This window comes from Hyaena hyaena, unplaced genomic scaffold (assembly GCF_003009895.1).
Source record: "Hyaena hyaena isolate Hyena2069 unplaced genomic scaffold, ASM300989v1 scaffold_201, whole genome shotgun sequence".
Classification (NCBI taxonomy): domain Eukaryota; kingdom Metazoa; phylum Chordata; class Mammalia; order Carnivora; family Hyaenidae; genus Hyaena; species Hyaena hyaena.
The window spans coordinates 417,499-436,901 of NW_024080833.1; the positions used below are offsets into that span (position 1 = coordinate 417,499).

Sequence of the window (19,403 nt, forward strand, 5' to 3'; positions counted from 1 at the left end):
CATTTATACTAGTTGTACTAATGAGTTAGGCTAATTCAAAAATAGCTACATGGTACAGGTATATGGCGAATAAGAGCACATGTGCCAACTCCTCTTCCTTAGTTCAGGCTGTGTGGACTGCAGGATTGGAAGATATTCTGTCAGAGGGTGGTGGTCCCCCGGGGACAGGGATTCCCAAATCCCTGCCAAATATCGCCCTTCCTTGTTTTCTAAAGACAAGATGTAATCTGTACCTTTTTTCAGGTGATCTGACAGTGATCTGTCACTGTGAACACACAAACACATATGTACGTATACACTGAAGTAGTGCTTGTAAATTCGGAAGCAGGTAGCATGGAGTTGGGGATTTTTTTTATATTAGTGAGATTTACTCTTTAAAGAAAACACTAAGGAGGCTGTTTTATTCAGCGGCAGGAAAGAGCAGCACCTTATTTATTTATTTATTTTTTAATATTTTTATTTATTTCTAGGAGAGAGAGAGACAGCGTGAGCAGGGGAGGGTCAGAGAGAGAGGGAGACACAGAATCCGAAACAGGCTCCAGGCTCCGAGCTGTCAGCACAGAGCCCGACGCGGGGCTGGAACCCATGAACCGCGAGATCATGACTCAAGCGAAAGTCGGACCCCTAACCGACTAAGCCACCCAGGCTCCCCAAGAGCAGCACCTTATAATACACGTTCCAAGACTTTTCCGATGTCCCTCCGTGTTCCTGAAGTGAGGGCAGGTGCTCGGGTGCCTGTTTTGTATGTGAGGAAACGGGCCCGTTTAGGCAGCCGGACACACCTGGAGCTCCGTGTTCCCCACTGTGTGCCTGTTCTCTATTAACGTGTTTGCTTACTGTATATGGCTGACTCAGGCTCGCCTTCTTCTTTTTGTTTTCGTAGACTGGAAAAGTAAGAAGAGCTTTCCTGCCTTTTTAATTACCAAACTGCTCTCAGTTTTCAATGAATCAGTTCAAAGAAAGCATGCAGTCATTCTATACCTGGTAAATATTTTCTGCTTATAAAAGCTATTAACATAGTAGCCTCTGATAAATCCAGGTGTTTATGATGATTACCTTTAATTTTGTGGGATGACTATAAAAGTGACTTACCATATGTATGATATTAACTCTGAAATTTATTTGATATTTATTGTTATGGTGGAGTGATGCTTCGAATGTCTGTGCCCCAGCCAGCAATGGAAGCTAGTTTAGAATAGGCCCTAGTACTTAGATTAGGCTCTGTTAGGGTTTTCTGGGGGGGGAAGTTGTGAAATTAATGCAAATAGGGTACATAAATATATTATTAACCTTTTTATTCAGATGATACACATTAGCAGTATTCCCAATGTGGTAGTTTAGTAGAAGTACTTTGTATATAATAGTTTTATAAAATTAATCTAGTAATCAGAATATTAAGCCTACCTTTTTTTTTTTTTAAATGTTTTATTTATTTCTAGTAGAGAGAGAGGGAGAGACAGCGTGAGCAGGGGAGGGTCAGAGAGAGAGGGAGTCACAGACTGAAACAGGCTCCAGGCTCTGAGCTGGCAGTCAGCACAGAGCCCGACGCGGGGCTCGAACCTACTAACGGCGAGATCATGACCTAAGCGAAAGTCGGACGCTTAACCGACTAAGCCACCCAGGCGCCCCAAGCCTACCTTTTACCACTTTATCCATGACCTAAGTGAAGATTAGAGAGATCAGGTAACTTGCTTATGTAAGTTCAACTAGCCAGTGCAGAGCCAAGATCAGAATCTAGATCAGAGACTACATATTTTGATTCCTACTATAGGGCCTTTAAGAAGTTCTCGTTTTTTAAGTACCTTAAATAAGAATTGACATGCTCAAGGGGCGCCTGGGAGGCTCAATCTGTTAAACGTCCGACTTCGGCTCAGGTCATGATCTCACGGCTCGTGGGTTCGAGCGCTGCATCGGGCTCTGTGCTGATAGCTCAGAGCCTGGAGCCTGTTTCAGATTCTGTGTCTCCCTCTCTCTCTGACCCTCCCCTGCTCACGCTCTTTGTCTCAGAAATAAATACAACATTCAAAAAAGAATTAACATGCTCAAGAGAGTAAACAAACCATAGTGGCATTTCGTTTGGACCTTCTATAGAGCTTAGAATGTTAGTTGTAGGGTCAGAGAAGACAAATGGATTTATTTATGCTACATTAAATACTTTATCTATTAACAACAGTATTAATAGCTGTTAATTGGCTGCTAGGAACCACTAAATCTTTGAGATACACTTTAAGGATGAGGAGACTTCTTGGGCATATTGTACCCGTTTTGCAGAAGAGGAAGCTGAGGCTTAGGATGAAAGCTTAGGATGTTAGAAGTGACTTCAGAGCCCGTTACTAAGCTGTGAAGCCTGTTGATTTTTGGAATTAAAACTTAATTGTCCAGCCTATGACATGTTAAATGATACTGATTATGGGACAGTTTCCTCTCATAATTCACTCATCTAAAAATCTCTGCGTTTTAGAGACATATTGAGGTGGTGCAGAGAATCCATGTCTCCCTCTGTGATGATTTTAACCGTAGGAATCATATTTGCTGTATTTATAATGAAATTGAAAGTAATGGGCTTTATACCCCCTTTAAAAAAGAAAGGTGTTTATAAAATACTTGTATATGCTTGAAGCAAACTAATTTGAGCAGGTCCAAAGGTCTGTTTCTGTGTGACTGAACCCTTGTCTCCATGATTCTACTTCCTATAGTCGATCATCAAGGAATGGGTTTTTTTCTAAAATATTTTTAAAACAGGTTTTTCAAAATTAGTTACATCTTTGATGAAAGAAATTGATGTTACATTAAAAAAATTGATACATTTCAAGTGTCTGGCTTGGGGGTAAATAAAGACTTATTATGTTAAGTGAAACTGTAATGATGGAGGTATAAAGAAAATTCCTTCTTTATTTAGTAAAGCACTCAGAGTACCTGAGTTTGCCCAGAGTAGGTGTATCTTTGCCATAAAACCTGACTCAGACCCTGAAACTCCCCTTTCCCTGCGAATCTTTTCACTGATTTACCACCATGCCTGGCCAAGGAGGGTGGGGATGCATAGAATGTAGACAGTGAGATACTAAAACTACATTTTATTAGTAGCTCATGTGAAGTAACTTTTATTTCTGGTAGCGTGAAATGTAACTTGTGTGAATTTTAATCTCTACCATTCGGAATGAGAAATGTACCTTAGATTGCCTGGTATCTTTCTGTTTTTAGGCAGTCCTATATTGGGACTTTGTAAAAGGTGAGATACATTGACAAATTTTATTCTTTTTTAGTTAAATTCTTTCTAACTGGAGCTTGTGAAGATGGTATGACTCTTGTTGATACGATGACATTTGAGAAGATAACAGCGTTGCTTAGCTTCGGAATATTGCTTGCAGATACTCCATCCGGGTTGCCAGGAAGGAGGGGCGGCGGGGGCGGCTGCTGTGTATTGAGCGCCTCCTGTGTAGGGCGTGTGCCCGACGCACCCCCGGCGTCCTCTCCTTCTTAGTAGAAGCGTAGACGCGCGAGAAGCAGAGCAAGGAGAAGCAGGCCCGCTGGGCACAGTGAGGCCTCGCTTTTGGTTGGGACGATCGGCTGGTCACCTGCGCTGGGCAGCACCCAGGGCTGCTGGTTCTTTCCAGCGGTCCTAGTCACTGTCACCTGCGGCTGCCGTCGTAGTGCCTGTGTGGCCAGACGCGCGTCCGTTCTTGGCTTTTTGGTGGGGAGGGTGTCAGTTTTTAAGTTTTCAGAAAACTAGTTGTCGATACTGTATTATATACTTGAAATTGTTCTTAGACGCTAGATCTTATGTTAAGTGCTCTTGCCACACACGATTTTTTTTTTTTGAATGAAAAAGGAGGGGGGCAACTTGGAGGTGATGGACAAGTTTGTGGCCTTGTTTGTACTCTGACAGGTGTATACTTATCTCTAAATTTATCAAATTGTATGTATATATTAAATATGTACAGCTTTATGTAGGCCAATCATAACTCAATAAAATGTTTTTCCAAAAGAGCAAAAGAGAAAATCTATCCTGAAATGGTACTCAAGGATTAAAACGTGAGGAAAAGGAAGAAATCAGCATGTTCAGATAATTGTAACATTAGTAAGACTCTGTTCTTACATGTACAGCAAAGATGATTTGGAGCCCATGGATTAAAAGTTAGTTACCATACACAGGGGTGCCTGGGTGGCTTAGTCGGTTAAGCATCCGACTTTCGCTTAGGTCATGATCTCGCGGTTCGTGGGTTTGAGCCCCGCGTTGGGCTCTGTGCTGACTGCCAGCTCAGAGCCTGGAGGCTGTTTCGGTCTGTGACTCCCTCTCTCTCTGACCCTCCCCTGCTCACGCTGTCTCTCTCTCTCTGTACTAGAAATAAATAAAAACATTAAAAAAAATTAAAAAAAGTTAGTTACTATACACATCATCTTGACAGTGATATTTACTAAATTATCAAGAGTATAATATTACCATTATCGTTTTCATAATTCTTGATCATTTTCAAAACAATTTATATTCTGATTTTAATTTTAAGAACACACGTGGGAGATAGCACAACCCCTGTTTTTCAAATGAGAAAAATTAAGGTTCAGATGCCGTGTGAAGTTGTCCTGGGGACGCCATAGGCTGGCTGCTCAAAGAACAGAAATTTCTCATCTCAATGTTCTGGAAGCTAGAAATTTGAGATTAAGGTATTAGGATTGGTTCCTTTCCCCCTTTTTATAAGGGTATCAGTAGCCTTGAATTGGGACCCACCCTGCAGACCTCATCTTAATTTGCTCATCTGCAAAGACTGTTTCCAAATAAGGTCACATTCACAGATCCTTGGGATTAGGCCTTTAACGTCTTTTGAGAGGCACAATTCAACCCATAAGGGAAGTTAGGCCTTTTGCTCAACATCTCTTAAGTAGGAAGGTTAGACCTATCACATTGTAGTGCCACTGCATTCGTAGTTTTAGAAGAACATAAAAATGTACCTATAATACATTTAAAATTAATTTTCTAATACTGTATTTTGTCTGGGTAGATTTTTACTTAAAGTTAACCAAGTTTCTAAAATTTAATTAGAGGGGTTCTCGGCTGGCCCATTCAGAAGAGCATGAAACTCTTTTTTTTTTTTTTTAATGTTTTATTTATTTCCGAGAGAGAGAGAGAGAGAGCATGAGCAGGAGAGGGTCAGAGAGAGAGGGAGACACAGAATCTGAAACAGGCTCCAGGCTCTGAGCTGTCAGCACAGAGCCCGACGTGGGGCTCAAACCCACGAACCCGTGAGACCATGACCTGAGCTGAAGTCGGACGCTTAACCAACTGAGCCACCCAGGCGTCCCCAAAAGACCATGGAACTCTTGATCTCGGGGCTGTGAGTTCAAGTCCACATTGGGCATGGAACCTACTTAAAAATAGTTCTACACAGGTACCGCCGAGTAATTTGTGACTAAGGTACAAAACCAATTGGAGCAAACAGAGGAAGGATAGTCTTCTTGACAAGTGATTTAAAAAAAAAATTTAGTCCTCATACCATTGAAAAACATAAAAGAAAACTTTTAGGACATAGGACTTGATGAATAGTTCTTTTAAAAAAATATTTTTAACGTTTATTTATTTTGGGGCGGCGGGGAGAGAGAGTGAGTGCACGTATGCAGGGATGACCAGGGAAGGACAGAGAGAGAGAGAGAGAGAGAGAGGGTGAGAGAGAATCCCAAGCAGGCTCCACACTGTCAGCGCACGTGGGGCTCGATCTCACGAACCATGTGATCATGACCTGAGCTGAAATCAAGAGTCGGTTGCGTAACTGGTGGGGCCCCCAGGTGCCCCAACACTCGTCGAATAATAGTTGTTAAACGTGACACCAGAGGGGCGCCAGGGTGGCCCGGTCAGTAGAGCATGCGGCTCTTTTTCTTTGGGTTGTCGGTTCGAGACCCGTGGTGGGTATAGAGATGGCTTAAAAATAAAATCTTTTTAAAAAATCACACCAGAAACACAGCCTACAGAAGAAAAAATTGATAAATTAGATAGACTTAATCAAAATTAAAAGTTTGCTGGGTGCTAAAACTTCTTTAAGAGGATGAAAAGGTGATTTTCTCTCTCTCTCTCTCTGCCCCTTTGTCACTCATGCATGTGAGTGTGATAAATAGGTAAACATTTTTTTAAAAAGAGGGAGGCGGCTGGGGGGCTCAGTCGGTTAAGTGTCCAACTCTCGGTTTCAGCTCAGGTCATGGTCTCCCAGTTTGTGTGTTCGAGCCCACACAGGTCGAGCCCCACACCGAGACTGCTTGGGATTCCCTCTCCCTTTCTCTTTGCCTCTACCCACTCCTCTCCTTCCCCTCCCCTTACCTCCCCTCCCCTCTCAAAATTAAAAAAAAAAAAAAAAACTTTAAAAAAAAAAAAAGAGGTGAAAAGGCAAGCCCCCAGTGGGAGAAACTGTTTGCAAAGCACATACTTGATGAAGGACTGTTATATGAAAACCCTCGGAACTTGACCCCCTGGAGGAAAAGGACCCTCTTGTGCTCTTGCTGGGAACGTAAATTGGTGCAGCCACTGCAGCAGTCAGTTTGGAGGGTCCTCAAAAGTTAAAAATATAATTACCATCTGATCCAGTAATTCCATTACTGTATTTACCCCCAGAAAACAAAAACACTAATTCAAAAAGATACACGTGCCCCTGTGTTTACTGCAGCATTATTTACAAGAGCCAAGTTTTGGAAGCAGCCCAAGTGTCCATTGAAAATGGATTCAGAAGATGTATCTATACACACAATGAAATATTACTCGGCCATAAGAAGAGATGAGATCCTGCCACTTGTGAAGACATGGGCGGACCCACAGGCCGTTCGCTAAATGAAATAAGTTAGAGAAAGACAAATACTGTATGACTTCACTTATACGTAGAATCTGAAACACAAAACAAATGAATAAGCAAAAAGCAGACTCAGACGTGTAAATACAGAGGACAGACTGATGGTTGCCAGGGGGGGAGTGGAAGGACAGGCAAAGGGTGAAGGGGACGGAGAGATAAGGCTTCCGGTTCTGGAATCCACAAGTCACAGGAACCAAAGTCACAGCAGAGCGAGTGTTGTCTGTGGGATTGTAGTGGTGCTGAATGGCGACGGACCGTAGCTGCACCTGTGAGTGGAGCGTAACGTTAGAAGTTGTTGGGTCCGTGTGTTCTGTACCTGAAACCTGTGTAATGTGTGTCAGCTGTACTCAACACACACACACACACACACACACACACACACACACACACACACACACACAGAAACTCAATCCTAAAAATCCAAGCAGTTCATTAGAAAAAGGGAGATTTTTGGAGCTGTAGAAAAATCCAAAAGAGTGGAATAGACATGTCCCTGAAGAGGCTATACAAATGGTTAATTAAGCATGTGAAAATATGTTTTGCTATTAGTGGCCATTAGGGAAATGCAGATAAAGACCATTCTGAGATCTCACTACACACCTATTAGAATAGCTAAAGTGAAAAGCAATGACAGTAGCAAAAGCTGGTGTAGATTTGGAGAAGCTGGATCTCTCATACATTGTGGAAATCTAAGATGGTACAGCCAGTTTGGAAAATATTTGGAAATTTCTTTAAAAACTAAATATACACTTAGCATATGACCGAGCAGTATCACTTTTTTAAAGAAGTTTTTACTTATTTTTTTTTTAGTAATCTCTACACGCAACATGGGACTCAAACTCACAACCCCAAGATCAAGAGTCACATGTTCTTCCAACTGAGCCAGCCAGGTGCCCCCAGCAATATCACTTCTATGCATTTATCCCAGAGAAATAAAAATTTGTCCACATAAAAATATATACACAACTATGCTTACGTATTACAGATGAGCGTTATTTACCAGATGTGTCCTTTGCAAGTATTTTCTCCCAATGTGAAGCTTGTGATCCAATGTACATCCCAAGTACGAATGTTTGTAGCACATTTTTCGTAATAACTCCAAACTGGAAACAACCAGAAAATCTTCAAAGAGGTGAACGGTTAAAGAAATTATGGTACATTCATACCATGGAATATTCTGTTCAGCAGTAAGAAGGAATGAACTACTGATACACAGGAGAACTTTCTTTGATCGTAAGTTCTTCCATTGAGTTGAAACATGCCGCCCTCAAATGGTCATATACTGTACAATTCCATTTGTACAGTATTCTCAGCATGAGAGAATTATAAAGTAAGATGACAGATTAGTGGTTGTCAAGGGTTCAGAATAGCCACAGGAAGGGGAATGGATATGCCTATAGCGAGGTAGCAGGAGGGAATTCTTTGTGACGAAATAGTTCTGTGTTTTGATTGCAGTGGTGGTCATGTGACCTACCTCCACATGCGACAGTAAAATGACATTGAATTATATGTACCCTTTATATCAATGTCATTTGCCTTGATTTGACAGCACATTGTAAGATGTAACCAGCAGAGAAACTGGGTGAAGCCTTTACAGATTCAAAATAGAAAGTTAAAAACAAAAGAGAGATTATCATTGCCATAGGATTTCGGAGAAACACATAGTACTTGACATTGAGGGGAATGAAAGATCTGAGGTCAGTTTTTGAACCTGCCTTTAGAGGAAAGGTAGACTTTTCATGAGTAGATACGGGGATGAAAGATATGTTAGTTGCCAGTCAGGAAATGTTAGTGTTGTTAGCACATATCAATAACATCCAGTTAGTCGAAAGAACATTTTAGTTCAGTGGAAGATCTCACATAGGCTCCGGGATAGTTGTTACTCTTGTATTTTCGCGTAAATTTATGAAACCTGAGAGTAAGACACAAAGAGTATAAAATGACCAATATCATAAATGAGACATAATGGTTCAAAGGACAGATGGGAATAATAAAGCAGCCTGTGGTTTTAAGTAAAGTAGAGCCTGTATTTCATGGGTTTAAGGAATGGAATTAGGGAAAACGTTACGTCACACTTGTTGAGGTAGGAGAAGTCTAATATTGACCGAAGATGTCAAGACAAATTATAGGCTTTGTGTTGAAGCTGCCTTGTCACCTGTTCTTTTACTCCAGGGAATAAATTATACTTGGTGATGATGGTTTTGGATGATGGCCTCATGTTTCTTTCCATTCAATTGTAAGCTTTCTGTGGCTCAGCTTTTATCCCCAGTTCCTATCCCGGTGCCTGGCAGCTCCTTGTAAATATTTGCTGAATGTGCTCATGCATGAAGTCAGTAACTTTGCAAAACTGTTGAAGAAAGTTCTAGAAGTAAAGAAGCAGGATGGTAAGATAGGCCAGACAGGCACGTTTAGTGTGGCAGCAGAACTTTAGTACAGCTAGTGAGATTTCAGCTTTACGACTAAGAAATGCAGGATTGGGTTCTGTGCTGATATGTTTACTAGAGGATGCCGGCGGTGGGGGAGCCGTGGGGTGACTGCGGCATGGGTGCGGGGAGGAGCGTAGAAGCGCAGCCGCTCCCCCAGCTGCTCCAGGGGGGTAGCTCTCTTAGCAGGCCAGCAACGACTCATTAGATGAACTGATGCCTTGAGGGTCCCTGCTCGAAAGGCGCTGTTGCCCTACAGCTCACGAGCGCCCCCTAGGATGTCGGCGCGAACCGGCTGCCACAGCCCGGTGGCTCGGTCATCAGGGTCATCACGCGACTGTGCTCCCGAGCCTGTTCACGCTGGGCCGATTGTACTTATTTCAGTTACATGATTTAAATCATTATTATACAAACTAAGGAGAAGAACAGGAAGAGATGATGTTTCTATGAAAACTTAAGTTGAATGTTTTGAAAAGATTAAATAAAGGGTAATTACTGAAAAATACTGCTGAATTAGATGTGAAAAAAAGAGCTGTAAAATATTAGGGATGAATTATTCTTTAAAAAAAAAAAAGGAAAGAAAAAGAATCTGTACTGAGTGTTTGGTGTTTCTTTTCAGTTCTTACCTTACTTTTAAAGAAGCTCTTCGATCTTCTTTATGAAGTCTATTTAGGAGGTTGAAACCTGCAATAAAAAAGCAAATCAGATTGCATTTTATCTAGGAAGGAGCATTGTTTTGTGAAATTTGTCTTGAGTTTTTTATATTCTTAATATATATGTAAAATATGCAAAGCTTGAAACACAAAGCTTAAGAAATTGAAACTGGAAATATGAGAGTAAATATTAAGGACCTGATTTACCTAGAAAGAAGAGGAAACTCAAATTAGTGGATTCAGATTTTAAAGCAAAGTCTTTGGTCCACCATCAAAAGATTGGTAAATGCATACGTATTTATGTACTTTCTGTTAACATGAGATGTTTAAGATATGCATGTAATGATTTTAGGATATTTATTTTAGGTTGACTTTTTTAACCAACTTATAAATCTCTGCCCCTTACTAGTGTGACCTAAGAGCCATTCTCCAGGCCTCAGTTTGGTTCTGAGGTCCAGATCCTTCTGATCTCTTGTTGTTTAGCAGTGCTTACTTGCCAAATTGATAAAATAAATTCTGTCTTGGGGCGCCTGGGTGGCTCAGTCGGTTAAGCGTCCGACTTCGGCTCAGGTCATGATCTCACGGTTCGTGGGTTCAAGCCCCGCGTCGGGCTCTGTGCTGACGGCTCAGAGCCTGGAGCTGCTTCGGATTCTGTGTCTCCCTCTCTCTCTGCCCCTCCCCTGCTCATGCTTTCTCTCTCTCTCTCAGAAATAAATAAAATGTTAAAAACATTTTTTTTTAAATTCTGTCTTGCTGTTTGTCCCTCTAGATTTTTAGTAAATAGCAGACATTCCATTCTCTTAAGTCTTTTTTCCTTGAGCACTAAAATCTCCATGTTGCCGCCTTATGGGGCACCATTCACATATACTGTGATAACAGTTTATAATCCTTGAGATACTGAAGTATTTTTATGCCGAGCACCTGCTGACGCAGTGTCTTTGTTTTCTGTAAACAGGGTGGTAAGGAGACTAAAGAAGTGGTAGATTTTGAAAAGAGGTGAAGATTAAAGAGGATATTGGTGTGAGATTGCCGAGGAGTGAGAGCAGTGGAACCAGATGAAAAGTCCCACCGAGAGGCGGGGGGGGGGTGGTGGGGGGGGAGGGTGCAGGTGTGAGGGAACAGTTGCTGAGTTGGACACCCCTCCCCTCCCCAGTGGACTAGATACACAGGCACCCAGGATGGCCCATGCAGGCGCGGCTCCTCCGGAATGTTACCAGGTGGGAACTTGATGGTTCGGGGAGGAGAGTACAGGCCCCTCAGCTCACATCACACACAGGATGTGATTTACAAAGCTGGCTTGTGATTGAGCCGTCACTGTCCCCCATTGCCCTTCTGATGAGACCCAGACTAGCCCATAAGATCGTGAGTGAAAAATGACTGCAGTACAGACAGTGTTAGCCACGAGGTCTGGGTCCTGGAAGAGCATTTATTTATTTCTTTTTCAAGAAAGGGCTCCGAGGCGTGGGCTGGCTCGGGGGAGGAGCCTGGGCATCCTGGTCTCGGGGTCATGAGTTTGGGCCCCGTGTTGAGTGCAGAAAGTACGAAAGTGAGAAGGAGAAGGAAAAATAAAGACTCCGTTTTAAGCATAATTTTGAGATAATGTGAATTTCTACTTTGCCTTTTCAGCTCCTCTGTATACTTCCATATGCTAGTGTTTTCTTTTTGACCTTTGTGAACCCTGTGCTCCCAGCCCAGTCCACTGAGTCCAGGTCAGCTAACCTGCATTTCTTTTATAAGAGTATTGACTGGCCTCTTTCCAGTGGGAACAATTATTACCGCGCTAATCAACTCCTAAATGGGGTGTTAAAGGAAAGCAATTGAATTGGATTAATTTATGCTGAAGTGTGAATGACTGACAGCCCCACAGACTTCCCAGAAATTCTTTTCTTTTTTTTTTAAAGGGTATTCTTTTTAGGTTAAGTTTTAATCTGATATTTCGGAAAGAGGACCAAATAAAGTGAACATTTGAGCTTTGTGGGAAAAGCTGTCTTCTTTTGGATCTAACCGTGCCATTACTGGGGGAGTGCAGAGGAGAGAGATGGTGGCCACCCTCCCCCAGTCCATCTGTAGAGGCCTAGACGGCCTTCTAGTAGGTAAACCTGCCTTTCAGGGCGTGCAGAGTACCTACTGCACGAGAGGCAAGTAGGGGTTTTCTGGTCTTTGCCGTTGTAGCAAAATCCGCCGGGCAGGTGAGGTTTCGTGTGACTCTGGCTGAGGCTGCGAGTGACTCTGGCTAGCTGCACCTCCTCTGGGCGGGTGAGGCTTCGTGGGACCTCAGCGCAGCGTCCCCTCCTGTCCCTGGAGAGAAGATGGTGACTTTTGCGGTAGTGCGGTAGAGGGAAGGGGGTCCCTCTGGATGGCGTCCACGTGAGTTGGTGAGCCCTGTGGGACTCTCCTGGGTTTAGAGGGGGGTTGGCGCTTGGTGACATCACACGGCCAGGGTCCTGCGGCTGCAAGGGGCCTTCCAGCAGACACTTGGTAGCTGGCAGTGATTGTCAGGCCGCAGTCCACGCCCTGCTTAGCCGATTTAGGAAAGGCCTAATTAGTGTGAGAAAGGTACTTAGACGTAGCACCACACAGCGTGAGAAGCAGAGGGTGAGCCACAGAGGGCTTCTGTCATAAGTACAGGCGGTAAGTGTAAACTTTTATGAAAGCAAAAGAGGCGAGAAACACACATTGATACCTCCTGTATTCCAGTCACATTCATCATTGCTTCTCATCTTTTCTCACCAGGCAGAATGTGTATAGTCCACTGCGTTCAGAACTCATTTGAATTTCATGTTTTCTCGTGTAATGTATTCTTGAATGTTTTAATACAAAGTGTTATGAATTATTATTGAATAAAATCGGTGCACTTGAAAGATGTAGCGTGTTTATCCTGGGTCGTGACGGCTCCCCGGCCACAGCCGCCTCGTGCGCGGGTCCGTGATCCAGGCCGAGAGGCACGCGTGTCCTCACAGCAACCTGGGGACCAAAATACTGTCGTTTTACTGATGAGGAACCTAGGGCTCAGGGAGGGAATGAACTTGATTTCATTGGTACTGAATGGCAGTGTTAAATTTCTCCCCCAAACTCTTTCCTCACATGGACTTTGTGATTCTGTAAAACAGAAAAACTAGAAATATAAATAGAGTGCTTACCTAAAAGTTAAGAAGGTTTTGGGTTCTGATCCTCCTTCATTTATTGACTTTCAAAGAAATCTTTTTAAAGGTCCCTTATGGAAGTCTTCTTGCCTTGCGTTTCCACAGGCGCGAGTTGAGTTCAATTTGAACCTTAATGTTAGAAAAATGTACACACATATTTTAAAAAATCAGACACTTGGCATTCTTGAAGATTTGTTCTAAATGAAAACAATTATTAAGGGGATAATACCCTGGAGAACTCTCCTCAGTTCTAGTGCACTCTTCTGTGTATCTGGACATACTTGACTTTTAAACACAAAATCTTTGTCACCAATTATTAGTCTCCTCACTACACTGAAAACAAGCCATTTTAATTTGCTGCCTTGAATATTCAAGCCCCCTATGCCTACCACTTCCATAACTTGGCCACAGTGTGTAGTAACAGCCAAGAGCTCAGATTTTGATGTCAGCAAAATTCAATTTTAAATTCTGACTCTGAAGTATTAGTGTAGCAGTGGGTAAGGTGCTTTAGCTCTCTGTCCTTCGGTTTCCTTTTTCTCCTTTTTCTTTTTTTCTTTACAAAGAGGGTAGTAATACCTACTTCCTGGGATTTTTTATAAGTCTTCTGCTGAGCTGTCTTTGGCGATCACAGTGGAATGTCATATTCCTTAAAAGCTTGGGCCTGAGGTTTACCTTGGAAATTCACTTTACATTGAATAGATCTTCAGCAAAGAGTATAAGTATATACTTTCTTATACATTTGGTGAAGTTTACTTAAATACTAAGTAATTTCATAATTTTTATGACCCCTTTTTTGGGTGATTGATATTGTGAATAACAAACTGTCTTCAACTTTAGATGGATTTTGATGGAGGAAGGACACTATAATATGGGGCATTCAGCTAATCTCTTCTGTTAATTTGATAGTATGAAGAGATTTATAGACAGTGAATTTCCAGTCTCTTGAAAATAATTCTACAGCCCCTCGCACTGCTTCTGGATTTATGTTGCTGCCTTGTGTTACAGCGGCGGGGCTTTCCCCAGACAGTGTATGTTAATATTTGGAAAATTCCCTATCAGCCTGGCACCATCATGCCGGCCCTGTGTTCTGCCTCTACCTTGCTAATTGTTTCCTTGGGATTATTTGGATTGTGTAGAAAGCTTTTTGCAAATCCTCTTATTACTGAAGTCATTGTTGCCAGCAGGAATAAGATTAAAGGTGCTTAAGTCTGCAGAGTTGTTGCTAATTTGTAAGTGTCATTTCAGTGCCATTTTAACAGAACTCTGCCTCTTCTCCCCCGGCACTATCTCAAGTTAGGTCCGAGGAGCCAGGCCATTGGAAGAAATCTCATTTTATCCTACTAATTATTATGCTGGCACTCAGGAGATAATTTTTCCCTTCATGCACTGCCAATTAATATGCAAATGAGCTGATAAATATTTATGCAAGGATTTAAATTATGCAGGGAGTGCTTTCAGTGTGTTCTGTAAATGAATTGTTCGTGGACTTCAAAGTGCTGGCTGCTGTGCTAACGAGGAGAGATTTGCATAAGGCCCTAATCACACGCATACTGATTAAGCTTCATTATGGAAACTGCCAGCTGCAATCTTTGTTTCTATTTTATTACAAAAAGGGGAACTTTTCATGCTTCAGTTGCCTTGACAATGTCAGTCCTAGCTGGTAGGAGAGACTAAAACTCCTCTGAGCAACTGAAGTTTCCTTATTCAGTTGAAGATTGCTATGGTGTAACTGAAGTTGTATTTTGCTTCTCCCCTAATCCACTTTCCACCTCCCACCCTTGTTCTCTTAAGAACATAGTGTAGATTTGTTAGAAATAGTAGTACCTTCTTTCACCCTCCCCACAGTGCTACCTGTTTCCTCCTTGCTTTGGACTGTCTGAACCTCTAGAAGATTTCACAGCAATGCTGGACTGCCGTGACTATGTTCTAGGTGGGTACAGCACAGTTCTTTCTTACAAGCTTTAATATGGAAATAGCGCGTGCGGGTTGACTATGCATAAATGCTTAATCGCATATGCAACCGACGGGGGAGGGGGAGAGGTGGATGGAGCCGAGGAGGAAGGCATTTGCGAGGCAGGAGCGTACTTGAATTCGCAGTAGGTCCCTCCCTACCACTCGCCCTTCTGGTTCAGAGGACATTTTCTGTAGATAGTGTGGATTTGGAATTCAGCTTGAACGGAGGACATTTTTGCTTCTTGGAAATATCTGTTGGGAGCATTTCATGTGGTTCTGAACACACGAAACCTGAAACAAGGTGTAAAGTGCACCTACATAGTATGTACGTGGTAATAAAAAGTGTCTTACAGCCCAATGGCAGATGTCTTCTGTAAAAACCAAGGTGCCTGGTGAGAACGAAGGTGGAGCCAGTGTGCAGAGTGGCTCCTCAAGCGCCGGTGCAGAGGCGGATGGCCGCGGCTGCCACGGGGGGCTGCTGATCAGTTTCCAGATTTGGGAGCTGTCAACTGTGCAAATTTTGGCAAATATCAGCCTTTTCAATTTTTTTTTTTTTAAATCACCGTCCCTTCTTCAGAAAATAGTGTTAAGTGCTGGAAAGCCTGTTTGAAAGTTTTCTCTATAGAACAACAAGCCTTTTAGGGAGGGGGATGTGCGGCTTGATTATATAAACTGTCTTTGGTAACAAGATTCAAAATAGCTTGAGGCGCTTTGGTTTTGAGCTACGTGGTGGCTCACAGTGGCCCTGTTTTGTGTTGAGTTTTGTCTGGGTGCACAGTTCTTGAAACCTCTTCAGGCCACTCTGGTCACCTGGAAGGTCAGATGATCGGAACTCCAGGACTTTGATATTTAAGGTTTAAAATCGTTGTAAGTGATTTTTTTTCCTCTGTGTCATTTTTCTCACTTGAAAAAGTGAGGCTCCCCATCCCCCTTCTCCTTCACAGTTGCTAAGGATAAAATTAAATGATACGTCTGTCAATGTTTATATTCTTAGGCAGGAGGAATGGCCCAAACTCAAGTAATATTTGAACAGCACAATAAAAACAACAGTTAAAACATTGATGTCAAGAATTCAGTCCAATGTAAGAGCAATTTGTAGACTGTGTATTAGACTCCTACACGGCTCAGTGTGCCCAGAGAGTAAAAAACTTCAGATAGCAAAAAAAGAACTTACTTGTATCTACTCTTTTACATCTACTGAGTTGGGAACTCAAGAAAGGAAAGGAAAATACCTCTTTGAAATATTTTTAGCACTGTATTTTAGAATTAGAAATGGTATCTCTGTTATTTGTAATTAACAGTAAGCGTCATTTGAACAGTCTTCACATCGTTGTACATTAAGTGAGAATTTTATTTGTGTGTGTATGTGTAAAGTCATTTTGTTAAATATCTTTGACGCTCTGTACAATTCAGTAGTAAATGCCTAGAGGATTCACACGGAATACCTGTGACATAAGTTTTACTTTGGTTACATGGAAATTCGGGTATGAATTGCACAAGGCCAGTTTCCTGACTTGTTAAGAATTATGCCTACTTCTTTGTATAAGATATGTGGAAAAATTGTCACCCTCTTTATGAATGTTAACTGGTTCATATTTTTCCCACTTTGTTTTTAAACATACATTCTGAAGGAAGCATTTTGGTATCTTAACATCTGTTATGATCTTTGCTGCCTTTCATAAGATTTGATTCAGTCATTCAGAAAGCTGATTTTCACTAAGCTGTACACCTGTTCCTTTCAAACCTTGGTATGCTTTCTGGGCCATTTAAATGTTTTGGACAGCAGAGGCAAGGAAGTTGTAGAACTAGTCTCATTTATGACCACAGAATACGAATTTGAATCCTTCAAACATCTGAAGAAAAAAAAAAACCAGAGATATGATAGAACTGCCTCAAACCAGAAGACCAGAATCTGTTTCAAAAACTTACTAGAAAATGAAGTTTATGGCAGGAGGGCTTGTGATTGTTTCTAGTCACTTAGGCGTTTGGATGCAGCAGCTGTGGACAGCATGGTTGGGGCTTCTGGTGATTGCTTTGATTTCCTCACTGAACTTTGAAGCGGACAAAATGTGCTTTTCAGTAGGGAAAAAAAAATCAAATATCCCATTGTTTGTTTATTCTCAACTTATAATTAGAGTTAAATGATTTTTAGCCCAGTAGGGGAAAGGGGGGAGCTTACTGGAGAGTAAACTCATTTGATTACAGATACGCTAAGTTTGGGTTTACAGTAGAAGTAGAATAAGGCATATATTAAATGTATATTTAGTTCTTACTCTATTGAAAAGGTGGAAGAAAAGCAGACTTGTTCTTGTGTCTTGCGTATCTTCTGGGAGACCTCATACTGCTTGGTGACAACTTTTTACTATGAAAACCTTGATTAAAGAGATGACCCTTAAGGAATTAGACCCCTGCCAGCAGGTTCAAAGGCAATATCAGATGGGTAGTATAATTTCTAGGTGGGCGTGGCTGTGATTCCTTTTTGAAATTATTAGATATCTCTGTTATGCCTTGTGGTACAACTTCTTGTCGTGCTTTATGATTGAGGTATGAATTTGGCATATTCTTACTTTGACGCATGGTTACTTCATCTGGACGGGGAGTAAATATGGAGATACTTTTCTTAGACACCCTTTCTTCTTCTTCTGGGTTGAGTTACTGCCAGTCTATTATGAAGATTACTGACGGATTGTTTTGGTTTGATTAACAAATACCTTTGCTTATGAAAAAGAAAATTTTTGAGAATAACGTTTTACTTCCCCAACTTTGTTTCTGTAATGTATTTTATGCTTCGTATTATATTTACTCCTTTTACATGTCAAACTCTTATAATTTTGTTCAGGTTAGATTTCTGTTATCTTTGTTAGAAGAATGTTAAAATTCTTTAGAAAGACCATTTATTCGTGGATCACTTCAGGGTTAAGGGAAATCCTGGATTTCTTTCAGATAAACTGTTACTCTAATTTCCAATGTTTTTAGTGTTGACACTGCCAGTCTTTGAACTGTGGGACTAACTAACGTTAGTCAGTGTTCTTAAACCTTTCCTTCATCACAGCTTTGCCTCCCTAACCACATCCCCAATTTTTAAAGAACCTCATTCACCTCTGATTCATTGCAGACTCAAGAATGAACAATCCGTCAGAAACCAGTAAACCATCTATGGAGAGTGGAGATGGCCACACAGGTAAGAGACCCTCCTCCCCAGATCCACTTTTCAACTCGGTCTGAGCATTCCAGAAACTTGCCATTTAGCTGTGATTCCTATTTGGCAAATAAAATCCCATTGGAGTATTGAGCTGTCAAATATGATTTAGTGCTTACAGGAACTGGTATTGTATTTGTTTAAGATTAATTTCTTCAGATTGCTTCATCTTTTTGTTGCTGTTTATCAGAGAAACTATAGAGTAGTTGAGAGAATAGTCCTTTAGCATCAGGTAGTCCTGGGTATGAATTAGGGATTTGGCCTTTAGGCAGTTCCCTAACTTTATTCAATGGGGATAATGTATTTCATAGGTCATTGTGAATGTTGAAAGGAAATGGATTGGGGGCCCCTGGGTGGCTCAGTTGCTTGAGCGTCCAACTTCGGCTCTGGCCATGATCTCACAGTTCGTGGGTTCGAACCCCGCGTCGGGCTCTGTGCTGACAGCTCAGAGCCTGGAGCCTGTTTCAGATTCTGTCTCCCTGTCTCTCTGACCCTCCCCTGCTCACGCTGTCTCTCTATCTCTCAGAAATAAATAAAACATTAAAAAAAAGGTTTCAAAAAAAAAGGAAACGGATTAAGCACAGCGCCGGCTACACAGTAACCATTCAGTAAAAAGTTGCTGTTGTTACAAGTGTTAATCAAAACGACAAATCTTACCCCCCCATTCAGTATAAATTATATTGAAGCGATGCTAGTGTCGGTAGCTAGATACTTAAAAACACATACCTATTTCTAATATGTTCTTTTATTTGGGAATTTTTTAAAATGTATACTTGATGGTAAAAGTCCATACAGAATATCTCCACAGCCCAAACTCTTTATTACATTTACCCAGGTGTCTTTGTCATCTGCCAGAGGTGGGACAGGGACTTGCCCAGTTTCAGGTAAAGACGTAAATGAAGACCCCCCCCCCCGCCCCCGCCATGTAAGAAGGGCACTGGTCAGGAATATACGGGAAGTAATAGTTTCTAAGTAAACTAGGTTTTTCACCTGCGGAGAGGGTCGCCTCTCTGACTGTCATTTTAAAAACGACCTCCTGCGGGAGACAGTGCGAGTGCGAGTCCCTCCTGGGAACCTGCAGCGCCCCACCCCTGCGCCGCACCCCTGCCTCCCACCCCTGCCGCCGCACCCCTGCGTCCCACCCCTGCCGCCGCACCCCTGCGCCCCACCCTGCCGCCGCACCCCTGCGTCCCACCCCTGCCGCC

General features: G+C 42.0%; 1 protein-coding gene across 5 annotated transcripts in view; it reads left to right on the forward strand.

Annotated features, from left to right (window-relative positions):
• POU2F1 (POU class 2 homeobox 1) overlaps positions 1-19,403 on the forward strand; it is a 172,771-nt gene that overhangs the window by 88,107 nt on the left and 65,261 nt on the right. For 4 of the 5 annotated variants that reach the window (XM_039241917.1, XM_039241916.1, XM_039241914.1 and 1 more), the window contains one exon: positions 18,115-18,180. In XM_039241917.1, the coding sequence (XP_039097848.1) occupies positions 18,123-18,180 (58 nt within the window). In that variant the 5' untranslated portion in view covers positions 18,115-18,122. Of the gene's footprint in view, positions 1-14,921; positions 14,977-18,114; positions 18,181-19,403 lie in introns of those variants that run through there. The other variant, XM_039241915.1, reaches the window with a different exon arrangement.